This window comes from Nyctereutes procyonoides, unplaced genomic scaffold, assembly GCF_905146905.1.
Source record: "Nyctereutes procyonoides isolate TBG_1078 unplaced genomic scaffold, NYPRO_anot_genome, whole genome shotgun sequence".
Taxonomy (NCBI): Eukaryota; Metazoa; Chordata; class Mammalia; order Carnivora; family Canidae; genus Nyctereutes; species Nyctereutes procyonoides.
The window spans coordinates 41,209,436-41,223,921 of record NW_026575043.1 but is presented as its reverse complement, the minus strand read 5'-3'; the positions used below and the strand labels follow the sequence as shown (position 1 = coordinate 41,223,921).

The window sequence follows — 14,486 nt, the reverse complement described above, 5'->3', positions numbered from 1 at the left end:
GAAATTCTCTTTGTATTTTTAAGTATAGTAGGCATTAAGCCCTCTCTCTCTGTGTCCAGTGCTTGAAGATACATGTGGTGGGGATAGATATCCATTTAGCTCCCCATATGTGTGTGTGTGTGTGTGTGTGTGTGTGTGTGTGTGTCTCAGTGATAATTAAGTAAGAATATCAGAACTAACTGCTTGTGAGAATTTGAGAATAATTAAATTTGGATAACTTAGCTGAACACTTTAAGTTAGAAGTCAGATATTTCTATATAGGATGGTGACCTTTCCCAAACACTGTAATCTTATGTTTGTTTGTTCACTAGTTCGTTCTTTGTTAGTTTCAAAGGAATTATCAAGGATCTGCTTTGTGTTAGGTTTCATAGGAGAAACAAAGATCTAGAAAATCCAGTCTCAGCCCTCAGGGAAGTTATAGTCAAGCGAGGGCCTGGCTGCTGTAAGACAGACCTGCAGTGAGGATGATCCAGTGCTTTTTCGCTTTTCCACTTATGATAGTTTCAAAGGAATTATCAAGGATCTGCTTTGTGTTAGGTTTCATAGGAGAAACAAAGATCTAGAAAATCCAGTCTCAGCCCTCAGGGAAGTTATAGTCAAGCGAGGGCCTGGCTGCTGTAAGACAGACCTGCAGTGAGGATGATCCAGTGCTTTTTCGCTTTTCCACTTATGAGCACTCTCGCCTCAATTCTGATTCCCTCCTCCTGAGAACATATAAGAGTAGGGGTCAGGTTTGGGGTATCTGTGTCACATAAGGAAGCAGAGATGCAGAGGGATCAGGTAAGCTGTGATTGGGAATAGCAGGGGCTGAGCTCTATGTTTCCTGAAGCCATAGCCCTGGCAAGGGTGGGGAGGTGTTTTTCTGGTAGGGGGTGTTGAGGGTGAGTCCTGAGAGCACAGGACATTGGACAGAAGGCGCAGGCCCAGACAGTGCTCAGTTGCTGGTGCCTGCACAGTTGGGAAGCAGAGTGTGGAGTGAGGAACAGTGATGGCTCATGTTGTTGCCTGCAGAGCCCCCACCCTGAGCAGATTTCCTGTTTTCCCATCCCTAATAGCAACTCAAGAAAGGGAACACCAGGCTCCTGGTTTCCAATAACATGGTTGAGATCTACTCGGCCATGCTCGATGAGACAGATTGAGCTTCTTAATTCAAAACATTCTGGCTTTCAAATTTTCTGTAAGTAGCCCAGAAGAGGAGCATTTAGGTATTTCTTTTTTAAAGACTTAAATTAAAAGCTCCACATGACTTAAAGCAGTAGGTATGCTATGGCATGGTAGTTTTTCATCTCTAATTTCATAAAGTCTGTTTACTGCATATCCACACGTTTGTGTGCTAAAGGCTCCCAAAACACTCGTTTTTCACAGAACCCAAGGATTAAAGTCTCCCCTAGTATGGCCTGGTACAATAAACTCTTAATATACCCTCTCCAGGGGCAGGGTGCTATCACATTCCATCATGTCAATAACTCATGCAGTAAGAGGACCTCAAGCTGACTTGACATAATAGGAAGTAGTCTTAGTAGTTATGCATGACAGCCATGCTGTCAAAACAGAAATGTTGGTTTATTTTAAGTGATCCATTGATTCTCTGTGTGCATCCCAGCACAGCGCAGAGCCTGTGGTTTCCCCACTACTTGTGGTTTCCCACTGACAGTTCCTGGGTTTGACTTCAAAGCCAAAAATAAGCTCACAAAATTCTCAAATAGCAGCCTCCACAAGAACAATAGTGCTTCTCAGTTAGTTTGACCAAAAGCTAACCCAACGATCATTTTCCTCAGTGTGCTAACTGCTCCTTAGACAAAATAACATGAGGAAGAAATACCCTAGAGTTTATATTCCCAAACATTTGTCTGCTTAGCAAGACTTACTGGGGAATAGATACCCATTTTTTAAGTGCATCTGAAATTGCGGATCTGTCTGGTCTGATCAGGAACAGTTGTGAACAGTGATACCATTTGTTCTTTATATGCTTCCCTGCCTAGTGGTCTGGCCTGGCATCTCCTTTCTTGCTACCAAGCCCATCCTTATCACTCAGCTTTCTCTCTCCTTTGATTTCAGGAACTGTTACCCTCTTCTTCCATGGTCTGTTCTTCACACTTTATTCCTTTTATGAACAGCTTTCAGCTGATAATCCCCACATTCAGAAACCCATAGTGATGATCTGTATGGTGCCACATCAAACCCCACCTCCTCTGACTGTCTACCTGCAGCCCACCCCTGCTTTCCTCCCAGTCTGAGCTCATGAGCTCATGGTATCATCTTAGTCATCAGAGAGCTAATAATGTCAGACACACACACACACACACACACACACACACACACACACACACTGGTCATTTCCTGATCTCTGCCTCATTCTTTTGCATGTCCTGTCTTGAATGGCCTTATGTCCAGCCTTTTAGCTTCCCTGTCATACATACTCTTTGTCTATGACCTGCTGAAGTTCCCCTCCTACTTAAGGTGGATCTACTCTGAACCCCCATGACATTTGTGATTTGTGCCACCCAATGAGGCACAATAGATGATATAATTTCTCCAGTAACTGACTGTCACTAGTTTAGTTCCAGCTAGGTAGTGAGCTTCCTGAAGGCAGAACTGAGCACATGGCTCTACAGCCGGCTTCCCAGTATTGGTCCTGTGGTGTGGCCCATCGAGGGCTGGCATTTCAGGTTTCCAAGCCTAAGATGGTGCTGACAACATACCTTCCAGGATCCTGAACTTCCACAGCCGGAGACTTGGCGCCCTCAGCTACTTATAATTCACCATAGTTTAGTGCCTGGGCACCAGGAAGCTAGGACAAAGCATAGCCTTTTGCTGGATCTTTGCCAGTGTAGTTGCTGCTTTTGTGGAATTTCCCAGTTGGTGCTAACACTCTAAGCTGTGAGACTGAAACTGTTTTCTGCTTCCTTTTTTCAGTTTACTATTAAACCATTGGATAAGAAAATCGATGTCTTCAAATTCAACTCCTCAAAGCTTCGTGTTAATAAGCTGGTAAGTGGATCCTGGGTTTTGTTGCTGATAACTGTAGTTTTTCTGGAAAACCGAGTGCCTTTTTTTTTTTTAAGATTTTATTTATTTATTCATAAGACACAGAGAGAGACAGAGACAGAGACTTAGGCAGAGGGAAAAGCAGGCTCCACGCAGGGATCCCGATGTGGGACTCAATCCTGGGACTCCAGGATCACGCCCTGGGCCAAAGGCAGATGCTCAACCACTGAGCCACCCAGGCATCCCCCGAGTGCCTTTTTTTGAGAGATTATTGGAGTGACCTCTTATGATAGTTCACTTGCTATACACTTTGCCAACAGACCTTCAAAGACTCTTCCCTTTAGCATAACCTAACAAGTCAAACCTAAACTTTTTGTGATGTGGAGTTTTTAAAAATTATTTTTATGGAGGTACCTTATACATATAAAAGGATAAGTATAATGTGTATATAAGGTATAAAGAGAGGCAAAAATAAATAGCTACGTATCCACTACCTAGCATTAAGAAACAGCACATTTCTAATACTGTTAAACCCCTCATGTTAACATCCTATTGGTTGGTTTCCCCCGCCCTCCTTCCAAAGAGTGATCACCATTCTGAGCTGTGTGTCTATTATTCACTTGCTTTTCCTCAGAACTTGACTTCACATATAGCAAAATGAAAACACTACTAAGTTTTGTGAACTTTTGAAGTTTACCAAGTGCTGTCAACTGTCTATGTTCTGTCACTTTTTTTAATATAACATTATTTTCTAGGATGTATCTGTGTTGATGCTTCAAGATATGAGCCCTTTATTTTCACTGCTATTAATCTTCGTGTGTGTGTGTGTGCCATTTACCTATTAATGAATAATTAAATGCTATCTACTTCTCTGCCATTTTAATAAGGCTGTTGTGAGCATTCTTGTACCTGCCTCCTGCTGTACACAGACAATAGTTTCTCTAGAGAATATCTGCTTAGGAGTACAAGTCGCAGGTCTGTAGTGTATGTCCAAATTCAAGATTACACCGTGTTGTTTTCCAAAGAAGGTGAATTAATTGACAGACCCAGTGCAGTGGGTGCAACTCCTTTTGCTTTATATTTTCCTCACTTTATATTATCCGGCTTTAAAATTTTTTGTCACTATTGTGTGTATGAAATTGTATCTCAATGTCATACTAATGTGCATCTTTATATTTATTAATGAAGTTGAGCATCTTTCTGTATATTTTTTGGCCAAGCTTGTCTTTTTTGTTGAATACTTGTTTTATGTCCTTTGGCTATTATTCTCTGGGTTGTTTGTATTCTTTACTGGTTCTATCATTTCCCAGCTTGTGGCATACTTTTCCTCCTTTTTTAATGTCTTAACAAAGAATGTTTAAGTTTAATATAGACAAATGTATATATCTTTTCCTTAATCATTTGTACTACTTGTGTCTTATCTGATATCCTATATCATAAAGATATTTTTCTATATTCTCCTCTAAGAATTTAAAGGATTCAATCTTTGCATTTAAGTCTTTAATCCTCCTGGAGTTGATTTTTGAGTATGATATAAGGGAGGGATCTTGCTTCTTTTTTTCCACGTGAATAACTTTTTGTCACAGCCCTACCTATTGCATGAGCTTTCCTATCCTCCCTAATTTGCAGAGCCACATCTTAGGAGAATGAGATGGATCCAGAAGACATGCCCAAGTGTCATCTGTTCCTCTCTTAACTTGTGATATATGCCCCCTGGCATACTTGAGGCACCTCCATTTTGCCTATTTCCAAAGCAGAGAGCACTGGAGGCCATTAGTAGGGAGGGCCATGGTGTTTCAGTCTGTGTTTTACTTTTCAGGTTTCCTGCTGCCCTCAAGAGCCCAAGACCAAGATTCTGTAGCACTGGTGAGCTGGTAAGCAGTGAAGTAAATTTATGGGTTTAACATTTCTACTGCTTCTGTGAACACAGATTCTCCAGCTCTGTATTGGGAACCATGACCTTTTCATGAGGAGAAGGAAGGCTGATTCTTTGGAAGTTCAGCAGATGAAAGCCCAGGCCAGGGAGGAGAAGGCTAGAAAGCAGGTGAGCAAGAATGTGTCTGAACCACTGTTGTCACTCCTTTGTGGTCTTAGCTGAGAAGGTAAGGAGCAGTCGTGGGCTGACAAATGTCGTTTGGCCACCTTCTCTTATTTTATTTCTGTTGGATCTTTACTGGCTGATGCCCTGCCAGTGGGGTGTCCGCTCTGGAAATGAGGAATAAACTCCAATAGCATATCTAAAAGAAACATCTCTAGTTATTTCCCCACTTAAGTAAGTGAGGTGTGATTAATGCATGTTTGGGAAGAGATAGGCAAAGCCTGAGCCCATCTGTCCGTCCACCTACCTGGCTTACTTTCGTTTTGTCTGGTTGTCTCCTTTGCCCAGCCTTGTCCTCTTCTAATTAGATGGTGATAGAATGCATGGCAGCGTCTTGTGCTGCTGCGGGAATGCTAATTAGACTTCAGCTGCACTTCCCCACCACAGGTCAGCCCAGGCAGCACATTGCCTGTGGCGGGAGGTGCCCGGAGCACTTATCGGCAGACTGGACAGTCTGCCTCGTTGTTTTCTACTCATAAACCATTTCGACTCACTGAAATCCATAAAACTAATGTGAGCCTCACTGCTGAGAATACCCACTGTGGTTTTGGACCAACTCTTAGATGGAGTAGCAGTAGCTGCAGTCAGCTGCCCTTAGGACTTGCAGGCTCAGAGGTGTAATCATTAGTCTGTGTGCAGCTCTCTGATGTGGGTGCTCCAGCAAGGCTGGCTCCCTGCCCTGAGATTTAGAATGAAATGCCCAGTTTGATTCAGCATGCTTTCAGTGTTCCGTCTCTTTGCTTTATGAAACGGCAGACTATAGATGAGCTGTTTGGGATGCTTTCAGGGCCACAGTGGTGGAATGGGTTGTATCGGACAAATGCTCCTGAGCCAGCATGGGTCTTAGGCCTCTTTTCAGCTGGGGAAAGCTTACAAGCGAGAGATCTGAAAACGTCAATAAGTGTGGAGGCCTCAGGGCTGTGGCAGAGAATAACATGCATACACCTTGGACCTGCATGGCCTATAGAATGGCAGAGACATGTCCCTGGCATCTGGCAACCACAGGCCAGGGGCTTTGTGGCCCAGTGGTACAGACACTGACCTTGGAACTAGATGTGAAACTTAGTATGTGATGTTAGTAAATGACTTACCTTCCAGACCTCAATTTTCTCACCTGTCCATTGGAACTAATGGTATGTCTTCTCTGTCTTAGATCAAAGGACACATTGTACCTAAAAGCCTTTGTGAATTTAAACCACCTTGCAAACAGGTGGTCCCTCATTATTGGGTGGAGGTCTCTGGAAAGTGCAGTGCTGGGAAGAGAAGGTGGTTGCCTGGGCTTTTTTTCAAGTGGAGAATAACGGAGAAACAGTAATCTACCTAATGGAAATTGTAATGCAGTGGAAATTAGAGAACAAATTGGCCAAGGTTTTCACTGACCTGCAAGAGGAAAATTGGAGAAGAATTTACAGTATTTTATTGCTTGTCTTTGCATTATTCTTTCGAGGCCCAGTGCCTTTTTTTTTTTCTTTTTGGCTCAGTATTTAGAAAAAGCAGCAGTCTTAAAAATCTTATGTTTGGGAGAAGATTGAAGTAAGAGATAAATAAATGTGCTCTATTTAAGGAAGAAAATAGTGCAGTGGTCACTTCTGGCTTCGCTTTTTGAACTCAGTTAATACCCTAGGATCACAGAGAATAGCACTTGTCCTGTGCTTGTTTCCCTTATTAGGCTCTGCATGTGGCCCAATTAATACAGTGATCCCGAAGGCACAGGAGGTGGCATCGGCTTTGTACTGGTGCCTTAAGGACGGAGGAGTGAGGGCTGCATTCCTTGCTTGGCTCCCTCCCATTGCAAGCTTGGCTGGGAGTTGCCCCTGCATGAGGCTGGGCGCCTGTGCCGTGGCACTGCAGCACCCCCCACCCCCCCAACTGTGACACACAATGTGTGAACTACCGATGCCTCACACGCAGAGCCTTTCCATCTTCTTGGGTCAGAGGCACAAGCAACTGTGGATGAAATTAGAGATGTGGGGGCAGCCCGGGTAGCTCAGCAGTTTAGCGCTGCCTTCACCCCAGGGCGTGATCCTGGAGACCCAGGATCGAGTCCCACGTCTGGCTCCCTGCATGGAGCCTGCTTCTCCCTCTTCCTGTGTCTCTGCCTCTCTCTCTCTTTCTTTCTCTCTGTGTCTCTCATGGGTAAATAAATAAAATCTTTTTAAAAAAGAAAGAAATTAGAGATGTGGGTGGGGTCTGTGTGGATGACATGGTGGCGGCGGGGGGTGGTGCTCATCCAAACAGAGGAGAGCTGTTGGTTTCTGGCGCTCCGTCTCTGGGAGAAGGAACTTGTATTGTGTCTTGTCCACTGCAGGGCAGAGCTATGTGAGGTCTACCAACAAAAAGGGTTATTGACAGGGTGGCCATTTCAGCACATGATGTGTGCAAATGCCTCCTTCAATCCAGGTAGACTTGGCAGGGCTTGCTTTTCTGTCGTTTTGTTTGTTCCCTCACCTCTAGGTGTTGTTTCAAGGGACACAGCTTTCGATCCTGCAGCTGGTTTCGAAGGAAAGAGGGTGGCGGGTAACAAGAATGACACCGGCCACCTAAAGGAAAGGGGAGGAAAGAGGGTCTCCTTGAGGGTACTCTAGACACTGGGCGTCCTTGGACCCCTGTGGCACCATAAGCATGGGCCCCATGACTCAGTGGCTGCTGTCATTGGCCCCCAGATGGAGCGGCAGCGCCTTGCTCGAGAGAAGCAGATGAGGGAGGAGGCAGAGCGCACAAGGGATGAATTGGAGAGGAGGCTGCTGCAGATGAAAGAAGAAGCAACAATGGCCAATGAAGCTCTGGTGATTGCTGGGGGGTCTGGGCCCCAGGAGGCTGCATGGGGACTTGAGCAGGTTTTGAGAGTTAGGCCTCCTGACGTTTGCAGATTAGTAACAATCACTTTGACATTTCAGTTTTTAAAAAAAATCAGTGTCTTTTCTTTCTACTTATGTCTGTGGAAGCAGACCCAGGTGGAATTCATGTGCCACCAAGCCCCACTTTCACTAGAGCTCACCTTTAAAGCAGGGCTTCTCAGCCAGCCCTGGGGCCAGATCACCCTTTATGGTGGGAGCTATCCTGTGCATCAGAGGATGTTTAGCAGTGCCCTTGACCCCTATCTGGATGCCTACAGCACCACCTCACCCCCAATTTGTGACAATCAAAAATGTCTCCAGACATTGTTACCTGTCTCCCAGGAGGCAAAGTCTCTGCTGGTTTGAACCACTGATTTAAAAGGAAAGAACAAGGTAAAGTTGGTTTTCTCCCTCATAAAGCATAAGCCTCAGCTCACATGGGTACTCAAAAAGGCTTGCTTTTTGCTCCCCATGGGTAGAACCTGAAGGGCCTTTCCAAAATGTTGAGGGTATGTCTTGTCATTCCTTGCATCAGTGTCATCTGATGGGACATTCAGTGGCAGGACCCCAGGAAGTCCAACACTCTCATTCTCACTGACCTGAGTGTCTGAGTCCAGATCTGGGTGGGATGACAAGCATGTGGTCCCCATTCCAGCTGATAGCGCTCTTCTCTCCAGATGCGGTCTGAGGAGACAGCTGACCTGTTGGCAGAAAAGGCCCAAATCACTGAGGAGGAGGCAAAACTCCTGGCTCAGAAGGCCGCAGAGGCTGAACAGGAAATGCAGCGCATCAAGGCCACAGCCATTCGGACAGAGGAAGAGAAGCGCCTGATGGAGCAGAAGGTGCTAGAGGCTGAGGTGCTGGCGCTGAAGATGGCTGAGGAGTCAGAGAGGAGGTTAGAGGTGGGGAGTCTGGACACTGGGACCCAGGTGAGGGGCTGTTCAGTTGTAACCTGGGCCCGAGGCAGAGCTTGACTGCACCTGTCCGTAAGCTGCTTCTCCATCTTCTGGGGCAAGGGGGAGGCTCCTCCCTAGACAGGTTAGTGAGGACTGGTGCTTAAGCCAGTGTGGAGTTTGGGGGCTGGAATTAGCAGAAAGGCTCAGGAGCCCAGTTCTCTTGTTGAGCGGACCTCTGGTCATGCTTGTGTCTGTGATAAACTACTGTCCCTCTGGTAGTCGTGTGTGCAGAAAAGCCATTAAGCATGGCCACAGGCTGCCTTCAGCTGAGGAGCTATCAGGAGGCTCTTCTTATATTTAAAAAATGTGATTCTTTTCCCTTTTCATGTAGGGGACATGTGGGGAAACAGCAGCTATTTACCTTTAAAGAAGTAATGAGGAACCTGCTTCCCTGCAGCCCTTCTTGGTGCTAAGGCTCCTGAGGCAGATAGGAGGGGAGGGCCAGGATCCTGTCTGTGGTCAGGATGTGCCAGCTCATGACCAAGTTGAAGGGTAGAACTGTAGTCTCTACTTTCCAAAGACTATTCTAGGCTCTGGATTGTTCTGGTATTGCAGCCTTCAGATAAATGCTGGCACATTCCCCAGCATTTGGCTCTATTGATTTAGAACACTTGAGTTTGGCTTTTTGCTACCAAGGTGCATTCGCTACAGTTTCCTCTCCATTTTCTGCATGTCTTTCTGGGAATATGATTCTTTGTTTCCTGCTCTGTTCTGGGCCCCTTTCTTTCTTTGTGCAGGTCCCTTCCCCCCATTAACTAATTCATGTTGGGCCAGGCCCCCTGGGTCCTGTGTCTTGCAGGGTGAGGCCCTCAGTGTTGGTGCTCGTCGTCCTCTTGCCTAAGGTTGGCCCCAAGCCTGCAGTTGTCTTACTTGGGGGCGGTGAAGAAGCAGTTCTCTCACATCCTGCCCTCCATGATCCATTATAAGACTTTTGAGCCACCATACTGTACCTTTGCCCAGCCTACTCTCACCCAGAAGTGAAGCAGAGGAAGCTGCTAGCCCCTGCCCCACTTCTGCTCCCTCTCTACCAACTGCAAAGGTTTGAACTTGACTCCTTCCCACTGACGTCCCTGTTCTTCTGGTTTAAATTTACCATTGCAATGAACACTACTCAGGAATGTTGTCCTTGCTTTGGAAGTTCTGATTTTCACATAATGTGTCCCCCTCCACCCCAACCCATGGTCTTGTTTGCCTGATCTGGTGCCATCCTTGGGGTTAACCTCCAGGGGAAAGGGCTCTCTTTCGTCTATCTGTCTCCTTTTTGAGCTGGCTCCCTCCTTTCCTTGCAGGGCCAAGGAGGCAGATCAGCTGAAGCAGGATCTGCAGGAAGCCCGAGAAGCAGAGCGAAGAGCCAAGCAAAAGCTCCTGGAAATCACCACCAAGCCCACATACCCGGTGAGCCTGGCTGGGGGCTGCCAACCTGCAGCTGCTTCAGACCGCATAGCCTTCCTTTCCCTCTCAACCCTTTGGTTCCCCTGGGGGTGCCCCAGCAGAATGAGTGATGCCAAGGGCCTGCAGCTGGAGCCTCGCTCGGTAGAATACCTGGTCTGCCATTTGGCCTTGGACCAGTCACCTCTCTGATTGCGTAGATAGCAGGCAGTAGGGCCTTTCCCAGCTCTGCAATGTTTTTCTTATTTTAAGTAATATAGTCCCAAATTATCCTCAAGAGAGGTTAGCCTCTTGATGCCAAGCTGAATGTAATCTTCAGCTGCCTGTGTATGCCATACACCAGCCTTGTCGTTCTGGGCAGGGGTATTCTGTATACTGCAGAGTGAACTATTGCCACATAAAAACCAGTTTCCAAACTCATTTTGGGACAAGGAGGCAGACTTCAATTAAATAGGGTCACATGATGAATAGAAACATCTCTTCCCTTCCCTTCTCTCCCTCTGTGCATACACTTCAGCAAACTGTTCTGTTCCACATAATACCAGGCAGCTTTAGAGTCTGTATTCAGACAGGGTGTACAGGAGTCTAGAGGAGAATGTAGCCCAGCCTGTAGGGACACTAGGCACATAGAACAGCACCTGAGCTGGCTCTTAAAGGGTAAGTAGGAACTAGCTGGGTGGGAAAGAGACTCCATGGTGTTCTCAGCCAATGCACAGATGTGCGTAGGGCACAGATGCATGCATTGCACACTCATACACGCAGCAAAGAGGCACACAGGGCACAGAGACATGAACAGCCCAGGGTCTGAGGGGGAGGGAAATTTGGGCAGTCTGCTATTGTCATCTATTCTGGTATCTATTACTGTGTGACAGGCCACCCCAAGCCAGCCGTATAGCTCAAAACAACCATTCATTCTCTCTCATGGCTTGGTGGATTGATTGGGCCAATGGTCCTTCCTCAGGCAGTTGCAGAGCAGCCAGGACCGGAGTCATTGGAGGGCTCATCTGGACTGGGTACCTGAGATGCACATGGTTTTTAAATTTTTATTTATTTTTAAAAGACTTTATTTATTTATTCGTGAGAGACACACACAGAGAGAGAGGCAGAGACACAGGCAGAGGGAGAAGCAGGCTCCATACAGGGAACTTGATGTAGGACTGGATCCCGGGACTCCAGGATCACGCCCTGGGCCGAAGGCAGGCACCAAACTGCTGAGCCACCCAGGGATCCCCATGCACGTGGTTTTAAAACGTATCCTGGAACGGGGCGACTGACTGGCTCAGTTGGTAGAGCATGAGACTCTTGATGTCGTGATTGCAGGTTTGAGTTACGTGTTGGGTATAGAGATAACTGAAAATTTTTCAAAATATATAAATAAATAAAACCTACACTGGAGCAAACTTTATACATTCTTCAAACAGTAAATAAATAAGTCCTGGAAGGGATCCCTGGGTGGCGCAGTGGTTCGGCGCCTGCCTTTGGCCCAGAGCGTGATCCTGGAGACCCAGGATCGAATCCCACGTCGGGCTCCCGGTGCATGGAGCCTGCTTCTCCCTCTGCCTGTGTCTCTGCCTCTCTCTCTCACTGTGTGCCTATCATAAATTAGAAAAAAAAAAAATAATAAGTCCTGGAAGAGCACATCTGTATCAGCCTTTGAATCATATTTCGTGGTACGGATGGATTGTAATTCATTTAAGCAGGCCCCTATGGATGGGTATTTATTCTGTTTTCTTCTGCAGTTGTGAACAAAACTGCGGAAGATATCCCTGAGCACAAATCTTCACGCATATGGTAAATGTACTGGCAGAATAAATTGTCATAAATAGAACGGTGGGGTCAGGTTTCCCATCGCGATCCGCTCCACAAAGGTTGTACCAGTGTCTGTTCTCACCCACAGAGCAATATTCAGCACCCATCTTTTCGGAAATTTTGATGAGGTATAACATACGTACAGAAAAGTGCCCAAATTATCACTGTACAGCTTGATGAATTCTCATAAACTCAACACACCCATGCACCCAACACCCAAATCAGAAAACAGAATGTTCTAGTACCCCCAGAAGCCCCCTCTCAGCACCACGTTCAACACCCACACAGACAGTCTGCCTCAGGCCTTGTCATCGTCTCAGATGAGTGCTCTGGGCCTCTACTGTTTCCCAGACGCCGTCCCAGACTCAGCCAAGGATCCAAGGGTGAAAGAGAGGCAGATCCTGCCCTTAGGAAACTTGCCAACAGGGAAGCCTGGGTGGCTCAGTGGTTGGGCATCTGCCTTCAGCCCTGGGTGTGATCCTGGAATCCTGGGATCGAGGTCCGCGTCAGGCTCCCTGCATGGAGCCTGCTTCTCTCTTTTCCTGTGTCTCTGTCTCTCTGTGTCTCTCATGAAAAAATAAATAAAATCTTTAAAAAAAAAAAAAAAAGGAAACTTGCCAACAGTAAAAGAAGACACAGCCAAAAAGGATTTTCACAGGGCGGAGTTAGGGTAGTGCCATAACAGAACCAGAAACACAATGTTAATGCATAGCAAAGAAAAGAATTGCCATCTGGCCGAGAGGGATCTAGAAAGGCTTTGGTTGAGAAATCCTAGTATTTGAGAAGGGCTTTGGAAAAAAGATGACGTATATGGGGAGAGCAAGGTGTATACAAGTTTAAGCAAAGGAACAGAAATGGTACTCTTCACGATCTGATAGGGCAAACAGTAGGAGAAGCTAAAGTAGATTGGTTCCATTGTTCTGGGATGAGAAAGTCCTCAAATCTGATCTTTTCATCCTCTGCTTCAAGCCTTACTCTGGCTCCACCTTCCAATTCCAAGCCCCCTTAGCATGCAGGGGAGCTCTTTATGGCCTGGTCCCGGCCTCCCACCCTCCCCCTTATGCTGGCACTACAGACCCTCAGCATTCTCACTGAGCATTCTCTGCCCTGCTCAGTACCAGGCCTCTTGCCTGGCAAGCCTTTTCCTCTGGCATATCCTCTGGTGCCAGCAGAAGCAGCATCTTTTCTAGCACACCTTCTCCAGCTCCCTCGGCTACTGTTCACTCCCTGGCTACAGTGTCTACCCTACTTAATCATGATGATCTGTGAGCACCACTGTTTACTGAATGATACTTTCAGCTGCTCAGATCTAGGGACTCTTTCTTGTTCTCTGCATCTGCACCTCCTAGCCCAGGGCCTCAACAAAGAAGTGAGTGGGAGTTTGTGTTTAAATTTGGCTGAGCATAAAAAGCTGTTAAAGGTTTAAGGGAAGAGGAATGATTTACCTAGATTAGAGATCTTTGGGGTTGATCACCTGGCAGCAGCCAGTTTGACTAGACTGGGGGAAGAGAGACAGGGGTGATTATTTTGACAAGAGGCTGTGGTAGTGCTGGGGGGAAGGGCCTGAGCTGTGCCCATTGCCTCTGTGGCTGCTGGAGGGTCGGTGGTTAACACAGCAGTGCCCTGTGTTCTCATTCTCATAGAACCTGACCGTCCTAACTGGAGATTTCTCATTCATAGCCCATGAACCCAATTCCAGCACCGTTGCCTCCCGACATACCAAGTTTCAACCTCATTGGTGACAGCCTGTCTTTCGACTTCAAGGATACTGACATGAAGCGGCTTTCCATGGAGATAGAGAAAGAAAAGTATGTAGTCCCTCTGACCTCTGTGCCCCCAGCCACTGAGCTAGAGTGAGGCTATCTGGGCCTGGGGAAACAGAGGATCACTGCAGGAGCCTATCACTAGCTCTGCAGGGCTTGCTCTGTTCCCTCTGGAGGAAGAATTTCCTAATCAGAAGTGAAGGACATCACACCATCACTCTGTCTTCCAGGATAACAGTGATCCTTAATTGGTGACCTGGAGTTTATGGTGGTTTACAACCTCATCTATAGTCTAGGACTGGTTGTCAAGGGTCTCTGAGTAGCAGAATAAATTCTCTGACTGCTGTTCACTTGGTGATAAAGCCTGTGATAATGTTCTAACATGGTAACATAACAGGTTTCCTAGTTGTATCCTCTAGCAGTTGAGATCTGTGGTACTTCCCATGTCTAGAACAAGGGTAAGGGAAGAGACTGAGGCTCAAGGCCAAGGAAAGCAAATGTCCACATCAGGCTAGTACTGCTATATGGGGCAGCCCTGAGCTGAGCCCTGCATGCCCTGTTCATAGCAATTTCTGCTATGTACTCCTCCTTCCTTTCATGATTGGTGGAGGTAGAACTGAGGCAGAAAGGACTCTCACTGCAGAAG

At 46.6% G+C, this 14,486-nt stretch overlaps 1 protein-coding gene across 4 annotated transcripts in view; it reads left to right on the top strand.

Annotated features, from left to right (window-relative positions):
• Window positions 1-14,486, top strand: part of NF2 (NF2, moesin-ezrin-radixin like (MERLIN) tumor suppressor) — a 79,744-nt gene that overhangs the window by 48,853 nt on the left and 16,405 nt on the right. For all 4 annotated transcript variants that reach the window (XM_055321951.1, XM_055321952.1, XM_055321953.1 and 1 more), the window contains 6 exons: window positions 2,917-2,991; window positions 4,919-5,032; window positions 7,750-7,872; window positions 8,601-8,818; window positions 10,169-10,274; window positions 13,758-13,885. In XM_055321951.1, coding sequence (XP_055177926.1) covers window positions 2,917-2,991; window positions 4,919-5,032; window positions 7,750-7,872; window positions 8,601-8,818; window positions 10,169-10,274; window positions 13,758-13,885 — 764 coding nt within the window. The remainder of the gene's footprint in view (window positions 1-2,916; window positions 2,992-4,918; window positions 5,033-7,749; window positions 7,873-8,600; window positions 8,819-10,168; window positions 10,275-13,757; window positions 13,886-14,486) is intronic.